Source organism: Pungitius pungitius, chromosome 7, assembly GCF_949316345.1.
Source record: "Pungitius pungitius chromosome 7, fPunPun2.1, whole genome shotgun sequence".
In the NCBI taxonomy this organism is placed as follows: Eukaryota; Metazoa; Chordata; class Actinopteri; order Perciformes; family Gasterosteidae; genus Pungitius; species Pungitius pungitius.
In genome coordinates, this window is record NC_084906.1 from 16,004,719 (window position 1) to 16,022,158 (window position 17,440).

The following is a 17,440-nucleotide window of genomic DNA, read 5'->3' on the forward strand; positions in this document are numbered from 1 at the left end:
CTGTAAAGGGTCGCCCCTACTTATGGCTGGACCAGATCCTACTTTACACATCTGGGTCACAGCCAATGTGTGATACAGTTTTTGTTTTTGTTTTTTTCCCGTCCGTCCCATTAGTATAAGAGTACGAGTGTCTGGGTATCTGTCCGTGTGTGCAGCTGCGCGAGTCGAAATGCGCGTTGGCGGCCCTCGTGGAATGTGAGCATGTGTAAGAGGGCCTGACCGGGGCCAGGCGTGACTGACGAGCCGACTGAAGCAGCGAAGCCGAACACATCGACCCCGTACTTTGCGTACTCCCAAAGTGGCGCTTAGCGACAGCGATTTCGGCACATATTTAATTCATAGCTCAATCTCTCGAAGACAAACCAGATTTTACACAGTCTGCATGTACAGAGAAACACCTCGCTTTCCTGGAAACACACACACACACACATCCTTAGTGGTCTGTAACTAAGCCCAGCAGACCGAGCTGGGCAGCCAGATCCTCGACTTTAATCCTGACAAACCCTGTGACCCGCAGGCTGTGGAGCAGGCCTGGACTAATATTACCAGGGCCACACTGCTACCCCGGCCCCTGTGAGAGAAGGTTGGAAGCTCAGCTTTTGGAAAAGCTGAGCAATTGGATGGGTAGGAACTGAGACTGCTCAGTGTCAACATCTAATATCCTTTCATTAGTAGATTGGGCCACTTAGCAGGATCACACAGTAAAGTAAAATCTAGAGGAATAAGAAGATAGGATTTATTTACACTCCATTAAAGCAAATTTCCAATAATCCTTGAGTATGGTAAGTAATCAGAAAAAGCGACCTGTTGAAGAGGAATTCTGCTACAACCATTTGTGTTTTGTCCACACACATGGTTGTAACCATGGTTGCTATGACATCCTTTACAACCCTTTCTGGATACTTTTTCACATTGAACAGGCCGGGTAGTTAGTGGTATTGATCTTCTAATGTCGTGCTTATGCTCCCCCAGAAAGTCAATAAGTGTATTTCACAAGCTTCCTCAATATCATCAAAGTGTCTGGTTCTGTCCAACTCTCCAAAACATTGAAAAAAACGTTGAAAAGCAGCCCTGTTTGCTTCAAGACGCTATATAAAGAATAGCTAATTGTATCGACTAATTGACTTAGCTTTTCGAGAGTCGGCGAATCGAAATATCCTCAAACTACCAAATTGTATCTGATGAATATGTGAGGGGATTTTAATGTGACATCTGTCCCAATGTTTGGTCAATAAAGTTTCAGTCAATGTTTAATTGGCTCCGTCACTAACCTCCTCCTCCTCCTCCTCCTCCTCCTCCTCCTCCTGCGCCACAGCTGGGTGAGAGCTGGCCACTGGAACAGGTGCACATGTTGGGTCTTGAACAGAAGCCATCGCCACACGAATTCCTGCAGATTGCTACAGAGAGGAAGGGTGAAGAGGAGAGGAACCGGAGAGGAGAGAGGATTTGATTAATATGTAACGTAACGGCCAACGTATCTGTCACCTTCTCCACTGAGACGGTTTAAGGATGGAGGAACTTACGAACAATACACTGGTTCCCTCCTGGCAGAGTCTTCCAGCCCGGGCAGCAGTAAGAATGGTAGCGAGAGCCACACACATTGGGCCTGACGGAGACAGAAAAAGAAAAAGAAAAAAAACCACTCAGTACTCAGACAGAACTCCCAAATCATTAGTAGAACTCCTCAATATATACAAATATGGATTGTTTTCTGAGCTGCCCAAGACGAGGCTTTTAGAGTAAACAAAACAAACTTCCTCCTCGAGTGATGCATGAGGGTATTTTCAGGGAGGGCAGGAGGTGAAGGAAATGTAAGGGGCCTAAAACATGAGGGGCAACATTTTGTTTTCATTCAAGGCTGAATTTATACTTCAGAGGACAGGATGTATAAAACTCTTCCTTTTCCCCCAATTTCCATGCCTGGCTGTTCCATTCTCCAGTGCATCTCCACCCCATCCCTCAGACTCTTTACTGGTGGAGAGGCTGCGTTGAACTTTGACCCTGTCCGACAGACGCAAGACTCACCACAGCTTACGGACCACTTCATCGGCCTGACGGGTTAGCCGCAAAGATTTACTTTGAGGAAGTGGCTAAACCACATCTAGATATGACTCTGCTCACTGGAGCGCCGAACACAGATAAACATGCAGCCGGACGGAGGTCTGCCATCCGCCTCACACACTAATGCAACACCGTTTTTTTTGTTTTTTTAAAATCTCCCACGAATAATTACACACCTACTTTTAACTCAGTTTATTTAGAACGGGAGTAAAACATGCATCAATCCCTAAAACCGGAATCCTTTGAGAAAGTGCGTGTGAGTCAGTGTGTGTGCACCCAGGGGAAATACCCAGAGACGCCGCGTAAAGCCCTTTAACAAGCTGAAGGGATTCCAAGTATGCGGTGGTACTAATGACATCCTTAGTGACCTCTCGAAGCGTGTAATGACGGGTATATCCGCGGCCATCTGTGTTGGTGGTTGGTTGTTTGCAGTTGCCAATGGCATGACCGAGAATTGAGGGACCACAGCTTGGTAATATTGAGATAAAGGCCGACCCAGAGGCGCATGGTAAAGTCATTGGCCTCATTTGCCTCGGGGATTGTGACTGTTTAAAGTAGGCTACACATTTTGTTTTTAAGACGACATATGATTAGTGAGGTCATTTTAACTCTATCATTAGACATGTTAAATGTCCTCATATTTCAAGTGGCATGTCCCCATATAGCACTCTGTCACTCAAGATAACCTTGAAGACATAGTTAGTTGATTTGTTTCCACACATGATACGCTTCATCATTACTGAACTCCATGCATAAAATATTTGCAACATTGCAAGAAATATGCAGCTTTCTTGTGGTTATTCAGACCAAACCAGTAGCTTAGAGGTCTGGAGCTAAAGCGTTAGCTCTTATGGACTTCTCAAGTTTCTCCTGCGTGGGACAGGTGACCTTCCTCACCTCCTCACCAGACAGTATCCGTGGTAACCCCGGGTGCTGTCACCAGGGAGATGACAGCTGGGGCTTGAATCGCTGATGGATGGAGAGAGCAGAGAACAACTCCAACCACATCACCAGATGGCACGGGGGGGGGGGGGCAGAGGGTACAGACACACAGGTGGGCCAGTAGACGGAAGATGTTCATGTAGGAAGAAGCCGTGAGGCGGGTTCGGTTATGGTGGAGGAGGCCCAGGACGGTGGGAAAGGACCGGGATCAGTGGGAGGGAAAGCCAAAACAAGCTCATGTTGAGAAGAAGAGGAAGCAGGAGGAGGAGTGGGGAGCGGAAAGCAGAGATATGGCAACGAAGGCGAGAGAGCAGCATAAGCAAGAAGAGGCCAGACCCTCGGCGGGGGTTGAATTTCTGGGGGAAACACACACCAACCAAACTGAGCTCCGGAAAGAGAAACGCACGGAGCGAGACATCGGCATTCCAACAGTTAATGAGGAGAAAAGCCGTCAGTCTTCCCTGATCTATTTCTCCACAAAGCACTGGAGATTTTCCACCGTTACAGATGACGGGACGTCAATATGTGGAGGATTATAGAGGTTTGACCCTGAGGTGCTCTAGTTTGTTATTCTTCCTCTCTCGCTCTCTCTCTCTCTCTCTCTCTCTCTTTCCTCCAGGTCAATGCCCGGCCTCCTATCACAGAGAGGAGGCTTTTAGAGGATGAACTGAAGTAAAACAGAATGAAAGACCGTAAAAAGGGAGTTTAATCCCCGGGGGTTTTCCTCAATATTGAAATGTCCTGCTGTTCTGAGGGCTCAATCTAAAGGAGATTAACTCTTCTGTGGCCATGTCGCTGCCTTTGAAGTTGCCTCCTGGCCCGTGAATCGCTCATTAAGTGCCATTAATAGTAATAAAAGGAAAAAGGCTGCCACCTCATTCAAGGGGAAAATTGAAAAGTGAAACGTAGCCAGACTTGGTCGACAAAATCCCAGTTTGTCACCGTTTATTCTAACTTAAAAAAAAATTAGAGATAAGACTTGTTTTCAGAGTTGAACGTTGAACCGATTAATCCATCTGTAGATAGTTCATCTAAAAAAAACAATTGTGATGATTAATAGTTTCAGTCCCATATTTTAAATAATTACGGCAATTAATGTCATTGTTAAGCCTTTAAAATGCCAGACTTTTCTGCTTTTCTTTGTCATAAACATAATAGTAAAGTTAATATATTTGGGTTTGGTTTTGGTATTAGAGCGATAAAACAAGCAAAAATGAGTAAGTCATGTAGGCCTCTGGGACAATCTAATAATGTTTTTTCATTTGATAGAAAAATAATTGACTTACCAAATTAAAAAAGAATTGCAGATGAATTAATCCATTATAAAGTTTTGCGTTTCTTTTTTTATTGTTTGTTTGGGGGGGGGGGGGGGGAGGGTTCAGAGATACATGCAATTAGACACTGCAACAGCTACAGCTGCATGTCATGTCATGCAGCTGTAGCCTGAGGGTCCTCTTGTCATGCAGGAATCCAGCGAGTCAAAGGTCAGAGTAGTTCATAGCACTGACCTACAAGGAAGGGCATCACCGGGCAGGCAAGGAAAATGACTACTGACGGTCTCCTATAAAGGCCCGAGAGCACTTTCCAGGGATCCAGATCAGGTGTCCGTGTCTGTGTGTGTCAGTAAACTGGTCATTGGTCAAAGGTCATCTGCCTGGTATTTGACCCTCTTCAGAAAGACTCTTACGTATGGCTGCCTCTAGCAACACCTGGCCCTACAACGATCACTGGATTCTCTATCTGTGTTGTGATGCCTCTTGACGTTTGTGCAGCACAACTCAAACTGTGGTCAACATCACAACCTTTCAAGGATGTACTGTATTGCATTTATTTATTTATTGTAATCACGTGCCGTTTAGCAGAGATCATTGTAAATCAAATAGCTCTGCAAATGCAATTATTTTTTATGTATTTAATTGTGTGTGTGTCACATGTGGTAAGTAAACCGATGACTGAATATTTTCATACAGTCCACTTTACCACTTTGTTAACAGACCACATGCTAATCAGCTGTCCCAGCTAATCCTTCCTTAATAGCTCAGTCTCAGCCTGCACTTACAGTAAGCACAAAATGCAGACACATAAAAACCCAAAAGAGAACGTAATGCACATAAAAACAGAAAGGGAAACTAGCAATTGTTCCCTCATACCACACATAAATTATTCTTAAGCTTTTTTTTTGTGGGTCTCTTTTTTCCTTCCTCTGTCCTCGAAACAATTAGATACTGTAGGTCTGACTAAAAGATTGTCTTGTGTTACATCCATTCCCCTTTCAAATGAGGCATGCGCCGAGGAAGGCTGCATTCAGAGGGCCACCTCGAGACCATCTTGGTGCTATCGACAATGACCTGCAAAAGACACCGGCGGCTCAAAGGAATTCTCGGCTCCACGGCTGACTGTCTGCCAGGTTAGCCCCGGCAGCTGTTTGTAAGGCTGCCCCAAACTGGAATAGGTTAATGAGATGGGTCTATAAACTCTATAAAATAAAAAAAAACCTCCTATAAACTCTTTAAGTTGGTTAGGCATTAAAAAGGCGAGAAATAGAAATCAAGAGCAAACGCAGAAAGCGGCCACTCAGCCATCGAGGAACGCTGATCGGATGCCCGATGCCCCGGCCGCAGTGTGCAGAGGGAGCCGATAAATCAGAGGTCCGTCGGCATCGGACCCATGCAGCGCCACCAGAGGCGGACCCCGGGGGGGGGGGAGATGGGAGTTCTTGCCACTGAATAAACACTACACCCGAGCACGAGGCCCTGCGTAATGACCATCATTAAACCGAAACCTCCCTGGTTCTCCCACACACAGAATCTGAGAAAGACCAAACTGAGTCACCGACAGGCCGCTGGGATCGTTGCAGCTCTCACACGCAAGCGTTGATAGTGATACGCAAGCCTGAGCTGTGGCTCGTCGGGGTAGATGAGTTTGTAGTGAAACTCGACAACTCCTGTGCAGGAGCGTTTGTTTGTCACTACACAAAGCATTGTGGGATTTTTCTTCTCCCCCACCGTGGCTTCTGTCCAGAGTTTAAATAAAACACCCACATGTGTAGATGACTCATTTTACCCAATTCCGAATAAAGGGAGATCTTTTTCAGCCAACGACACTCAAACAGAAACAGGCAATAAATTCAACACATATTTACACTGGCCGGGCCTGGGGCAGATCACGGTGAGATGCTTTAAGGTTCTGTGATGGTTCTAATGATATTTACCAGGCGACGCCTAAAAATACGATCAAAAAAATCACAAAGATGTCAAGCATTTGGTCAAATAACGGATTTGGTGAACCCAAACTGGCCCTAATCCCAGCATGAAAGTGATCTTGTTTGCCTTAACATAGTAGTCTGAGTCATTGCGTAATCTCATCATCTATTTACTTCAATAAATAAAACTACCACTACATGAGTATTTCATCCTAACAGAGCGGTGTTTCCAGAACTAAACAATGTAGTGGAAAAAGTCTGCAGGCTTCTGTTACATGTTCTCATGGAATTACACACAACGCGATGGGACTCATTTGCTATTGTGCAAGGTCTTCTGGTTTCCTCACTCACCCTGGCTGCTCAATCTCTGCAAGACAAACTGTGAACATGAATTACTGTTCAGTCAGATCATATATTTAATGTTTTGGGTTCAATGCCAATGACCTCATTTGGGGCTCAATGAACACTGGGTCAGACGGAATAACTCTGTACTGGTGCCTGTAAGCAGTACAATGGACTGGAAATGTCAAAGGTATGAAAGGTTCCTTTTTAAGTAAATGCATAGGGACATTTTTCTTTATGTAACCTTGGGCAAGTTAGTTCTTCAGAGTTCTACTCAATTTGAGCTTTACCCTGCACTATTGGTCATCTCTCTCACAATTGCTGCCAATTTCTCCCTCATCTCGTCCCTTATTTCCTCACAAACTCTCTTTCTTCCACACATTTAGTCTCTCCGTTGCTTTGTCACCTACAGAAGTGAATCAAATGCCCCCTTTTCATACCCCCCTCGGGTGATACGAAAACCTCATTTCCTGTGGCTTGGCACCGGGGGAACCATAAGCTGGGACAGATGGGAGATTGATTGGAATAACTGATGCAGACACGCCCCCCCCCCCCCCCCCCCCTCCCCTCCCCACAAAACATCCTTTGTTTTTTTCGAGAATTGGCAAAATATACAGTGAAAACTCTCCGACGCACGTCCCACACTCATATTCCCGGTGGTGAGAGGTGATCTCTGCAACTCATTTCATTTGATACCCCCCCCCCCCTCCCACATAGACAAACAATCAAATTAACAGCGTCAATAAAAAACCTACACATGCACGTTCACATGTACTCGCCCGGCCTCACCCTAAAACACCGGGGGCCAGCCGTCTACTCGCTGCAGCCTTGAACTACTGCTCTCCAGCTTAACCAAAACACTCCGGAGGAATTTAAGGTCGTGCATTTCCCTCATCATCCCCTCATGAGATGTGTAGAATGCAGCGTTTTTTCCTCCCATTCCCATGAAAATGTCAATTTGCTGTAAATACATTGGGTGATTATGGAAAGCAGCCTTTTAAGGTCCAACATGTGCTGTTTTTGAGAAAACAATGTGGTAGTATTCAGCAGCGTAATTTGGTATAAGGCAACCTTGGCTTGAGCCCAGAAAGCACAGCAGTTCAAAGAGAGCTGCCAGGAAAGTGAGAAGGGAAAGCCATTTAGGTTTAAAAATCCTCCACATGCTACAATTTGTGTATGCAAAATGTATGCACTCTTTTGTTTCCCACTCTTCATATAAATGTTTCCACAGTATGATGTGATTGCAATTAATACCAAAGTAAATGGAGCGGCTAAATTGGGATTTGCCAAAGTTGGTGACACAACACGTACACATACACGACACACACACACAACCCGCACACAGACTGTCATCCCTACCCTCTTAATGTCTCTTGGCCCCGGCGTCGAACCCGCTGCACCTCTCTCTGGTCCACGGCGCCGGTGAAGCGGCTGGCTTGGTACGGTCCATTTGCAGTGTCACCATAGGCCACGTGGAGTGCGGCCCATCCCAGCAGCACCCGGGCCAGCTTCCCTGATCCCATTTGACGATCCTCAGTTAGTACCGCCGTGTCACCTCTCACTCTCACTGACTGGCGGAATTGGACCCAGGCTGAGCAGAGGGATCTAGTCCTGTATCCAGGTCAAAAGTCCTGGTGTGCACTCCACAGTAGGGGGCTATAGAGGGGGAGGAAGAAGATGAAAGTCAAGGAACAAAAAGGGACTTATAGAAATCCCACTGAGGGTGAAATTGGTTCAACTCATCTGACACAGGAGTTCACAAACCTCTTTGTCTGACAGCCCTGTAATATGAGCTGATTATCACTCAACTTCCAATTTAAGAATGTATCACTGGGTTAAATTGTGAGGTGGATGTTGCTTAGTTACTTAGTAACTTTCGTCACAATATCTGTTACTTTTGTTCAAGTGGATATGTTTACAATTTGGTGTACCATTCATCTGTATTTAGTCGAACAGTTAAGCAAAGAACTCTTAAGATGAATCACTCTTAGCTTATTAACTTATAACTAGCTAACTGTTCCAAGTTAGCAGCTTACTCAGTAACTAGTTTTCATGCCCTTCTCAATTTGCAACAGGTGTTTCTAATGTGTTTCCACTGACTCAGGATGACTCAGCACAGTTTAACAAAGTAATACTATTTGCACCAACTTCCTCCAGTAGCACCTCTTTCATTCCCGATTAGCAGCCACTGGTCTAACAGACTAAATCAATGTTAACCTTGAGATACCACTAAACCTGGTTACCATACAATTTCTTCCTCCTTAGAATTCGTGAAGAAGACAACATACAAATCTCTTGTGAAACGTTTGTAATGCATTTATCTACGGTTTGATATGTTTCTGTTCGTGACATGATTGGAGGTTATTTGGAGAAAAGAGAAACCATATGGCTGGTGGCGAATAAAGAAGAGCATGCAAAGAAATCAAAGAGATACTTAAAGTCTGAGCAGCAATCTGGTTTCACTATAGCGCGCTTCAAAGCAGTCTCATAAGTGGTTCATCGCTCAACAGACAGCAAATACTGTACATAGTGACTACAAACTACAGAGAGAGAAGTCATTAACTGATCAGAGAGACGCTGCCTTAGATGGAACATCAAATGGCTTTACTGTCATTAAAAGCGATGTTAATACAAATTATGATATGACCCAAGAAACTATTAGCCCCTACAGCCCTCTGAAAAATCCTTGAGAGGGGTTGCAAAGAGGGCAACGCCACACTCATTGAAATATGCAAACCGCATGAACGGCGTGGTTGGAGATATTGCTTCAATTTAGAGGGTCAGAAGCCAAAAAGACTGCATGGAAATTGCAGCCATAAATTGAATCCGAGTGCCTAGAGGGAGCCAGAGAGATTTAAGTTGTGAGTAAAAGATAAACAACCAACTCCAAATGTTCTCTCTCCATCATACACACCGTGATGGAAGAAAACAACTCAGTAAACCAAATGGAGTCTGGCTTTCTAAATCAGCTCGATGCGTAGTTTATATGTCTCGCAAGCGCAACCCCAACTGCATTAAACTGAAAACCATCCAGACACCAACTGGACTGAACTGGACAGCCATGAGGTTTATTTTCTCTTCTCCACCTCATTATAGACCACAGGTCTAAGAGTGCATCATTAGAAGTACATCTGAGCTGGGCAAAGAAAAGAAAAAAGATACGGCCCTGCATCCAACTGACTGATTCGTTTTCAAGAAAGATGAGAGATAGATTAGCAACGAAGTCACTCAAGCATGCACAGAAAAAGAAATACAATGGCAAGACTGGAACAGGAAGACAAAGAAATGAGGACGTAATGTTAACATAATTACATGTCATCATCACATATTCACAAGCTCTTTCACATGAAAGTATTTTATATTGCAATGCTGGCACAACTTTTTGTGGTTTAGTCCATAGATGGGCCAATTAGCCTCTTATGACACGAGTTATGAGAAAACAGTAGATGTTTCCACTCAAACGAGTCCAACAGAAAGCTAGCTGCTGCAGTAGAGGTGAATGGAGGCTGGATCAATGGAAAACAAAAGAATGCCCGATCCATCAGCAAGTACGGGAGCTCTGCTGAGCTCTTCTTCTCCCACCGAGCTGCTGTCAAGGTAACGCAGGTAAAGCATCCGGAATCTGGTCATTTGGACTCATAACCGACTTCAGATTCAATTTAATCACACAGGAAAGTAAATTCACAAAACACGCAGTGGTAAAGAAAAGCGAACTATGCCCGGGTTTACTGAAATGAAATGTATGAAAAACAATCTTCATGAAGCACATTCATCTAAGTAGCTATAAAACTACCATTGACGCCGTTGCAATATGACAGAAAGACGCGTAAGGGTGTCCACGCGTGAACGAGCTCCGCGGAGCACCGCAGCTTCATGAATGGAGGCACAACGCAACATCAGCTCCATACTTGCTCAAACTCAAGCGAATCCCAGAGCGAAAGATATTTTTATTCCACTTTTTTTTTTTTTGCAAATGAAGCTTATCTGAAACCTCCTAGAAATCAAACGGTAAAACGTGACCCCCCCCCCCCCTGCATAGCCCCCCTCCTCCACCGCTTCTTAAAACACCGGTAAAAAAAAAAAAAAACAGAAGAGCAAATTCGCCCGCTTAAAATACACGTTTAACTTTTCCTGCATTTAAATCGTGTTACTTGAGGTCCATCTTATTTTTTGTACAGACATGCATTAGAAGGTTGCCCCCCCCCCCCTTGCCAGGCTCCCTAAACAATAGTCACAATCAAAGCCATTGATAACTCCATTGAACTGCGACAACGGATCACTAATGCGCACAGTACCTTGCGACAGTTGGAGTGCCTTGACGTCGAGGAGCCCGCAGTCGGAATTTGCGACAGGATGTGTGCGCCCCAGAATGCAATATTGAACTATAGCCTTATGAGAAAAAGGAGGAAAAAAAAAAAAGTTAGGGAAATGCCCTGTTTGGGAGAGGGGAGGGGACACAAGAGTGAGGCAGAGACACGGAGGGAGAGAGGGGGGAGAGAGGGGGGTAGCAGCGGGACTGCAGGACAAACCCACATTCCTCAAGACTCATGGAGCTGTTGGAACACGGGCCAAAGCAGCTAAAGCGTCTTCACACCGGGGATAACGTGGCTTCACTATCATCACTATGCAAAAAAAAACACACACACACACACACAACTCCTTCGGGCTACGCCTCGAGTGGATGATCTTTGGTGATTGCTGGGGAGAACTTGCATTAACCTCAGGATGTGGAAAAAAGAGCCGATAATGACAAATCAACTGGATTACCAATGTTAGGTATCACATTTTTTAATAGCAACAATTAAATGTCTAAGAAAGCTCGACAAATGCACGTCTGTTGCAGATCTCAGTGCATTTGACGCTCGGCTATTCAAATAGTCCCTGCTATTTACTGCCTCGGCCCACTGGCGCTTGTGATTGACGCATCCTTGTGCTCCATCTGGGTGGCATGTTGGTGAAGACAGCTGAGGACATCTCAAACGCTTCGACGTGGCGCGCTGATTTCACCGCTGTCATCGAAGACCTGGAGAGGAGACCTGTCGGGCATGAGTCAAGGTGTCTTCTCTCGCCACAAAATGCATTGGTACAGTTACAAAAGTAGTGTGGGTTACTTTCCAGATATCCGCTTTGATGAGAGATTTTCAATGTCAACAGATGATCAACATCTGTCCTGTTGTGGCGTCAACATACCGGGGCCAGAAACACACGAGGACCGCGGAAGTTAATGAATCACTTGATTAAAGATCACAAGAGAGCAAACTATACCACTGATCTGATGAATCTGCCAATAGATGCCAAGAAGCATTAGTTCAAGGTTCTTCAGACGTCAGTGATCAGAATTAAGGGACCTTGTTTGCCACTGGAAGCTTCTTTTGAACAAGCCGAGTCAGTGTTTGCCGGGAACTGTCAGTTATGCTTGAATCATCTATACGGTCTGTCCACACACACACACACACACACACACACACACACACGCACACAATTACAAACACAGGTTTGGCTTGCATCATAAATTGTTTTTACACTTATTGGGGTCAGACCCGAGGACTACCTGTAAATAAATTCTCCCCACCCTCTGATGAGCCCTAGAGGGCTTTCTAAGTTGTTGTAATGTCTTGGGGGCAGTTTTCAAGACAAAAGATCGAGATAGTTGGGAGATTACAACCATGTGGTATTTTGTCTCTGCAGGACTTGGCATGATGTAACAATACCAAAGTGAATGTGGGAAACTAGGATATCCGGAGACAAGATGATGTAGAACCGCTCTTGGTATCATCAGGGGAATGCGCTTCCCTTTCATTTGAAAAGCTAAAAAAGTCCACATTATGTTTATCGATGAATACAAATTGCACCACGTCATTGGAAAAAAAGTGAAACTATCAATGGAAATTCCTATTACATTAGAATTCAATTCTCGACTGCCCGTTGGTGCACGGCCTCTCTCCCATCTTCCTGTTGAACTCCTACCGACAACATAAAAGCCAGAGATAGATAGGAAAGCACACCACTGTCTGTGCCTATTGTTCTTTCACAGGTCGAGGACAAACTAACACTAGCCCTCCCTTCCCCTCTTCCCCCCTCACTCACTTGTCTCCCATCCCTCTCTCTCTCTCTCTCTCTCCAGCGCACACATTCGTATTCACGTACAGCATGTAAAGCATCACACACACACACACCGTAGGTCGACTCAAGGGAAGAGCAAATGGCCCCGGGGAGCAGGACAAACGACCCAGCAGCAGAAGATGATCCCCCAGAGAGACCCGTCTTGCACAGAGCCGACTGTAGTGGGATTGCACGTGCCCAGGAGGCGCAGGAATGCCGGGGGGGGGCTCGGTCGAGGTTGGGGGCTCTCTTGTAGCTCGCGTGGTATAAGTGACGACAAGTCAGTACAGAAACCAGATGAGGATTGCATTGTCCTCACAGCAACACATAGCCGCACAAATCCCACCCTCAAGTCAGATTTGATTATCAGCGTAATCCATTGATAGGAGGATGTTGACTTCTCCCTCGTCTTTGATGATGTTTCATTTCTTTCTGCACGGCTGTATAGTTTAAATCCTCGTAGTGGATGCAGGATCTTTCCCGGTGCTGACAGGAAGAACCAAGAGCAACCGCCAAAGCCCTCGGTGTGGGTCTTTCAGACCGTCTTCATCGCGGCCAGCATAGCCTTCACTCGGCCAAATCCCCTCCATCACAGCCTGTCAGCGGCGAGACGTTGATGGCCAGCATAAGTCATGCCGTACTGCTGTCCTCCAGGGGAAAGCAGCAGGAGGGCTTCATGCTCGTCCCAAACAAGCATGAATTGCACGTACACTGCCACATCCATCATGATATGAAATATAACACGGCTTAAGGTTGTTATTCTTTCTTTACACAGGTCCTGGGACACTATAAACATGAGCCACTTGTCTTGAGAAAGTGTTCTGACAAAATGTTAAAATATTTAAAATTGACCGCAAGGCGCACCACTCACAAAAAGATGTCATATGATATGAATGCTACAAAAGTCACGAGTTGTTTACAGTAAATGTACAGTTACTCTTTAATAGCTGGCCTCAGGTCTGATGCAGCATACTCCAGCAAAGAGGTTTTGGACGTGTAATGCCTTTTCACACAAATGGAGAAGCTGGATCCCATAAAAAGAAATGAAGAGTTTGGCAATGCACGTTTGTGGATTTACTTGATTGTGAGAAATCAGCTGTCAATGGGCCTTTGAGTTTCCAGTGGTGATACGACGTGTTTCTCCGCCACCGATTTTTTTTTCTTCAGGTTAACCCCTTCCCCTCCCGCAGCTACCTCTTCTTCCATCTTTCTTTCCATCATCTACTTAGCGGGCAGGCATTTCTTGCTTCATTTTTACCCGGAGCGCTAAAGACCTGGCCTTGTGCAGCTGTGCTGCCCCCGATGATGCAGAGGGAGAGGAATGTAGAACTTCAAAGTACAACACGAGTGGAGACAAAGAATGGCAGTGTTCAAGCAAGGATGAGAATATGTGATCTCATAAAGAAAAAGCACACAAACACATTGGTCCATTTATGCAAGGTTAGAGAATGATGAGGAGGAGGAGGAGGAGGAGGAGGAGCAGGAGGGGCTGTCTGCTTTTTTGGGGGGGGGAACCAGAAGAGGAAGGGCAGGGTGCACATGTTGTTCCCCAGAGATGGCGGACACTGTAACTCTCCAAGGCTCGTTTCGGCCACGGTTAAATGAATGTTAAAACATACAGTGTGGAGAGGGATGGAGAGAGGTTGATGTAAGGCTTAAATGGTTTTCAAAGGGCCATTGGGTACGATTTTCTGGACGAGGGTTCCATTGCCCGTGAAACTGCAAAAGACAGAGGTTGGGATCTTTAAACAAAAGGAAAGAAATTGAAAGAGAAAAGAGGCTAAGAGAGAAATGTAGCAAGATTCCAAGAGAGCAGAAAGAATCCTCAGACTTCTTGCTAACAGTTTGAGGGGCTAATGGCTTTCAGATGTGTGCAGCGTCTTTTGGTATTTTCAAAGGAGCATGAAAAAAATTCCCTCTCAGTGGAATCCAAACAACGGCTGGAATTCACACACTTAAAGATCGTCACAGCAAAGTTCAAGACTCAATGTTCGCCTCCCGTATGCCCAGGTTACAAGAAGTGTGTCTTTTACATCCTGAGACGGGCCTGTTTGTTCAAATCACCCTTCATTTTGGGGTTCTTTTCCTCAATGTTGATGCTTCCTCTTTGGGAGTGCTGTAATGGATCCGGGGACTGGGCGGGGGTGGTGTTTTCACTATTTCCTGTCCAATCCTTGGGGGAGCTGGAACCTGGTCGAGGTGAGCTCATTTCTCACTCCAATTGTAAAGTTGATTGCAGGGAGGTGGGGGGGGGGGAGGCGTCATGGCTTGCTCTGGGACGGAGCACGGCCTCCGTTCATCAGACAGTTTATAAGCACTATTACATTGTAATTTTAGATACCGTGTGCTGTAATAAACGGTTGTCTCTTGCAGATGTCTAACTTAGCTCAATGAGACTCGGTAAAGAAGATGGAAAACTAGTTGCCTTGTTCAATCCAAACGTGACATTATTAACCTACCAGCCCTAATCAACGCTTTGATCTCATTTGTATAGTCTGATATGTGAAAACTAACAATTCATCGTTTTACAGGACCAGTCAAAAGTTTGGACACACCTTCTCATTCAATGAGAGGTTTACCGAACTTTTGACTGTTCCTGTGTGTGCGAGATTATTTCTGGCGGGGACCGGTAAGGTCCTTGAATCTTGCCAAGGTCGCCAAGCAACCAACAACTAGTTAATGACCTCACCTCCTCCAAGTCACAGTTCCCCCCCCCCCTTAGCCCTGTTTGGGACCGTCTCATGTGTGGAAGACACCCATAGAACAGAGCTGTGCTTTGCTCTTTAACGCAGGTGAGGCGGTATACCAGGTGCCAAATGGAGCAGTGCAGACTGAGGTGGGGTCCTTATTGAAAATCCCTGAGTTATAAAGGAATAGGTAGAAAAACATTTTTTTTCCCCGTGCCGTTGACTGTTAGGGGGGGTAAACGGCATGTGGATTTTAGAACCAATCCCTCAAGCAGAACATGAGTACATCACCTTTGATATCTCCTTCTTCCCCTCCTCTTAATGTGTTTGCACGTTAGCGTGCCATAAAGTTGTCATCTCCATTGCAGCAGAGCTGTAATTTTCCCATTGCCGAACTGGGTTTGTACCTTTATGCGTCAAAATGTCCCGGGGCCTGATGTTTTAAAAGGTTGGAATTTATGTTAACAGTTAAAAAGTCATGATTTACTCATTGTTAATTTGAAATCCACAAGGATTTCCTCGTACACTATACCATTATATATCCTCAACCCATGATGTTATTTGGTGGTGAAACATTGTAACTTACCTCTAAAAGGCTCCATTACTCTTTTAAGTCGTGATTTGGTGCAGTTTTTAAATGCCCATGCGACCCAGCGAACACGGCTGTACCTTTCCCCTTTGACTGCAAATGATTGCACACCAACAAGAACAATATTAGTCATAGTAACACAAACATTGCAAGACGCCATAGTTGAGTCATGCCTTATAGTCAAAATGTAGCATGTTAATGTGTTTGCATTAATTGGGATGGGTTATCGTAGAGGATCCCAATGGAACTATGACGGATTGCAGTGAGGTCCAGTTTCCAACAACACACACAGAGGTCTTACATTCGATCCACAATTTCTTCCTCTAACACACGTGATCTGCACCCGGCTGTACCCTATTAACATACATTTGACAAAAGGCTTGTGGGAAAATTAAATGTTTATCATTGTAACTATATTTGTATACGATTAAGCAGTAAAAGCTATTTACAGATCACTTCTCCTTCAGGTTTGAAGATAACAAAATGTCTGCGATAGTCAATTGATCCTCAGCACAACCGAACCCTGAACTGGCAGCTCCTTGACTTCCAGAGAGGTTTGCATCCCCAAAACACTCTCAATCAAAGTCAAATGTCTGTCTAAACACATCGCCATTACAAGAAGTGCAGGCTAGATTGCCCAATTTCCTCCATCTGGACACTGGACGTCTCCCCTTACAAACGCGTCTCCATCTCTGTCAGCTAAGAGTAAATGTTTACTCATAAATGTCCGCTCGCCGGCTGCAGAACAGGTGAAGACAGCGGCGGGGAATCGCATCCCCACCGACAAAGGATTGAACGTGTCACGTGATTTCCTTCCAGCAGTTTGAACCGTGTTGTCATCTTTTTTTTGCATCAGGCCAACTATTATGTAAGTCCTAAAAGGCGTGTGTATATCCACTTGTGTGCGTTTGTTCATTAGCTTGTGCACCAGCAAAGACAGACTGAGATGCACGTGTGCACCCTTGTCTTGTGTGGGGGTTGGAAAAGCCACAAAATTAGTTTTATGAGTGCGAACCTCCAGTAAAGCAGGTGTACTTGCTCGATGGATGTCGGAACAGGACGTCCAGCTTGAGCAGCTAGCTGCTGCTGCTGCTGCTGCTGCGCCGCGATCATTAGAGGTTTCGGGCAACAGATGCTACGATACTTGGAACGTCCTCTTAACCTACCTGCCCGTCAGCATTCCTTCCTCCCTCCATCCGTCCCTCGGGTCCTTCCTGTCTCACGCTCGTTCGCTCGTTCGGCTGCAGATGTTTATTTATGCTTTGAACAAGTGGGACTGATAAAACCATTTGTGGTGATGGATTCTTCTAAAAATCGGACACTAAATGCCTGCAGTAAAAAAACGAAAAATATTTGTTTGATCCATTAAAACAAATGAAGAAAAGCCCTCTCTAATCCTCTTCATGGAAGAATTGAACTCACGTCCCTCCAACGACACAAACAGATCCTGTTGTTCGCCGCGACTGTCTGTGACACATTTGTTTAGGGTCAAGCCTCTATTGCTGTAACACACGT

At 45.2% G+C, this 17,440-nt stretch overlaps 1 protein-coding gene across 1 annotated transcript in view; it reads right to left on the reverse strand.

Annotated features, from left to right (window-relative positions):
• The window catches only part of fbn2b (fibrillin 2b), a 48,816-nt gene extending 37,888 nt beyond the window's left edge, over nt 1–10,928 (reverse strand). Inside the window, exons 1-4 of the mRNA XM_062563469.1 lie at nt 10,843–10,928; nt 7,907–8,203; nt 1,524–1,606; nt 1,272–1,397 (exon numbers count right to left, since the gene is read on the reverse strand). Of these exons, the coding sequence (XP_062419453.1) occupies nt 1,272–1,397; nt 1,524–1,606; nt 7,907–8,070 (373 nt within the window). The 5' untranslated portion in view covers nt 8,071–8,203; nt 10,843–10,928. The remainder of the gene's footprint in view (nt 1–1,271; nt 1,398–1,523; nt 1,607–7,906; nt 8,204–10,842) is intronic.
• Nucleotides 10,929–17,440: the final 6,512 nt, after the last annotated feature.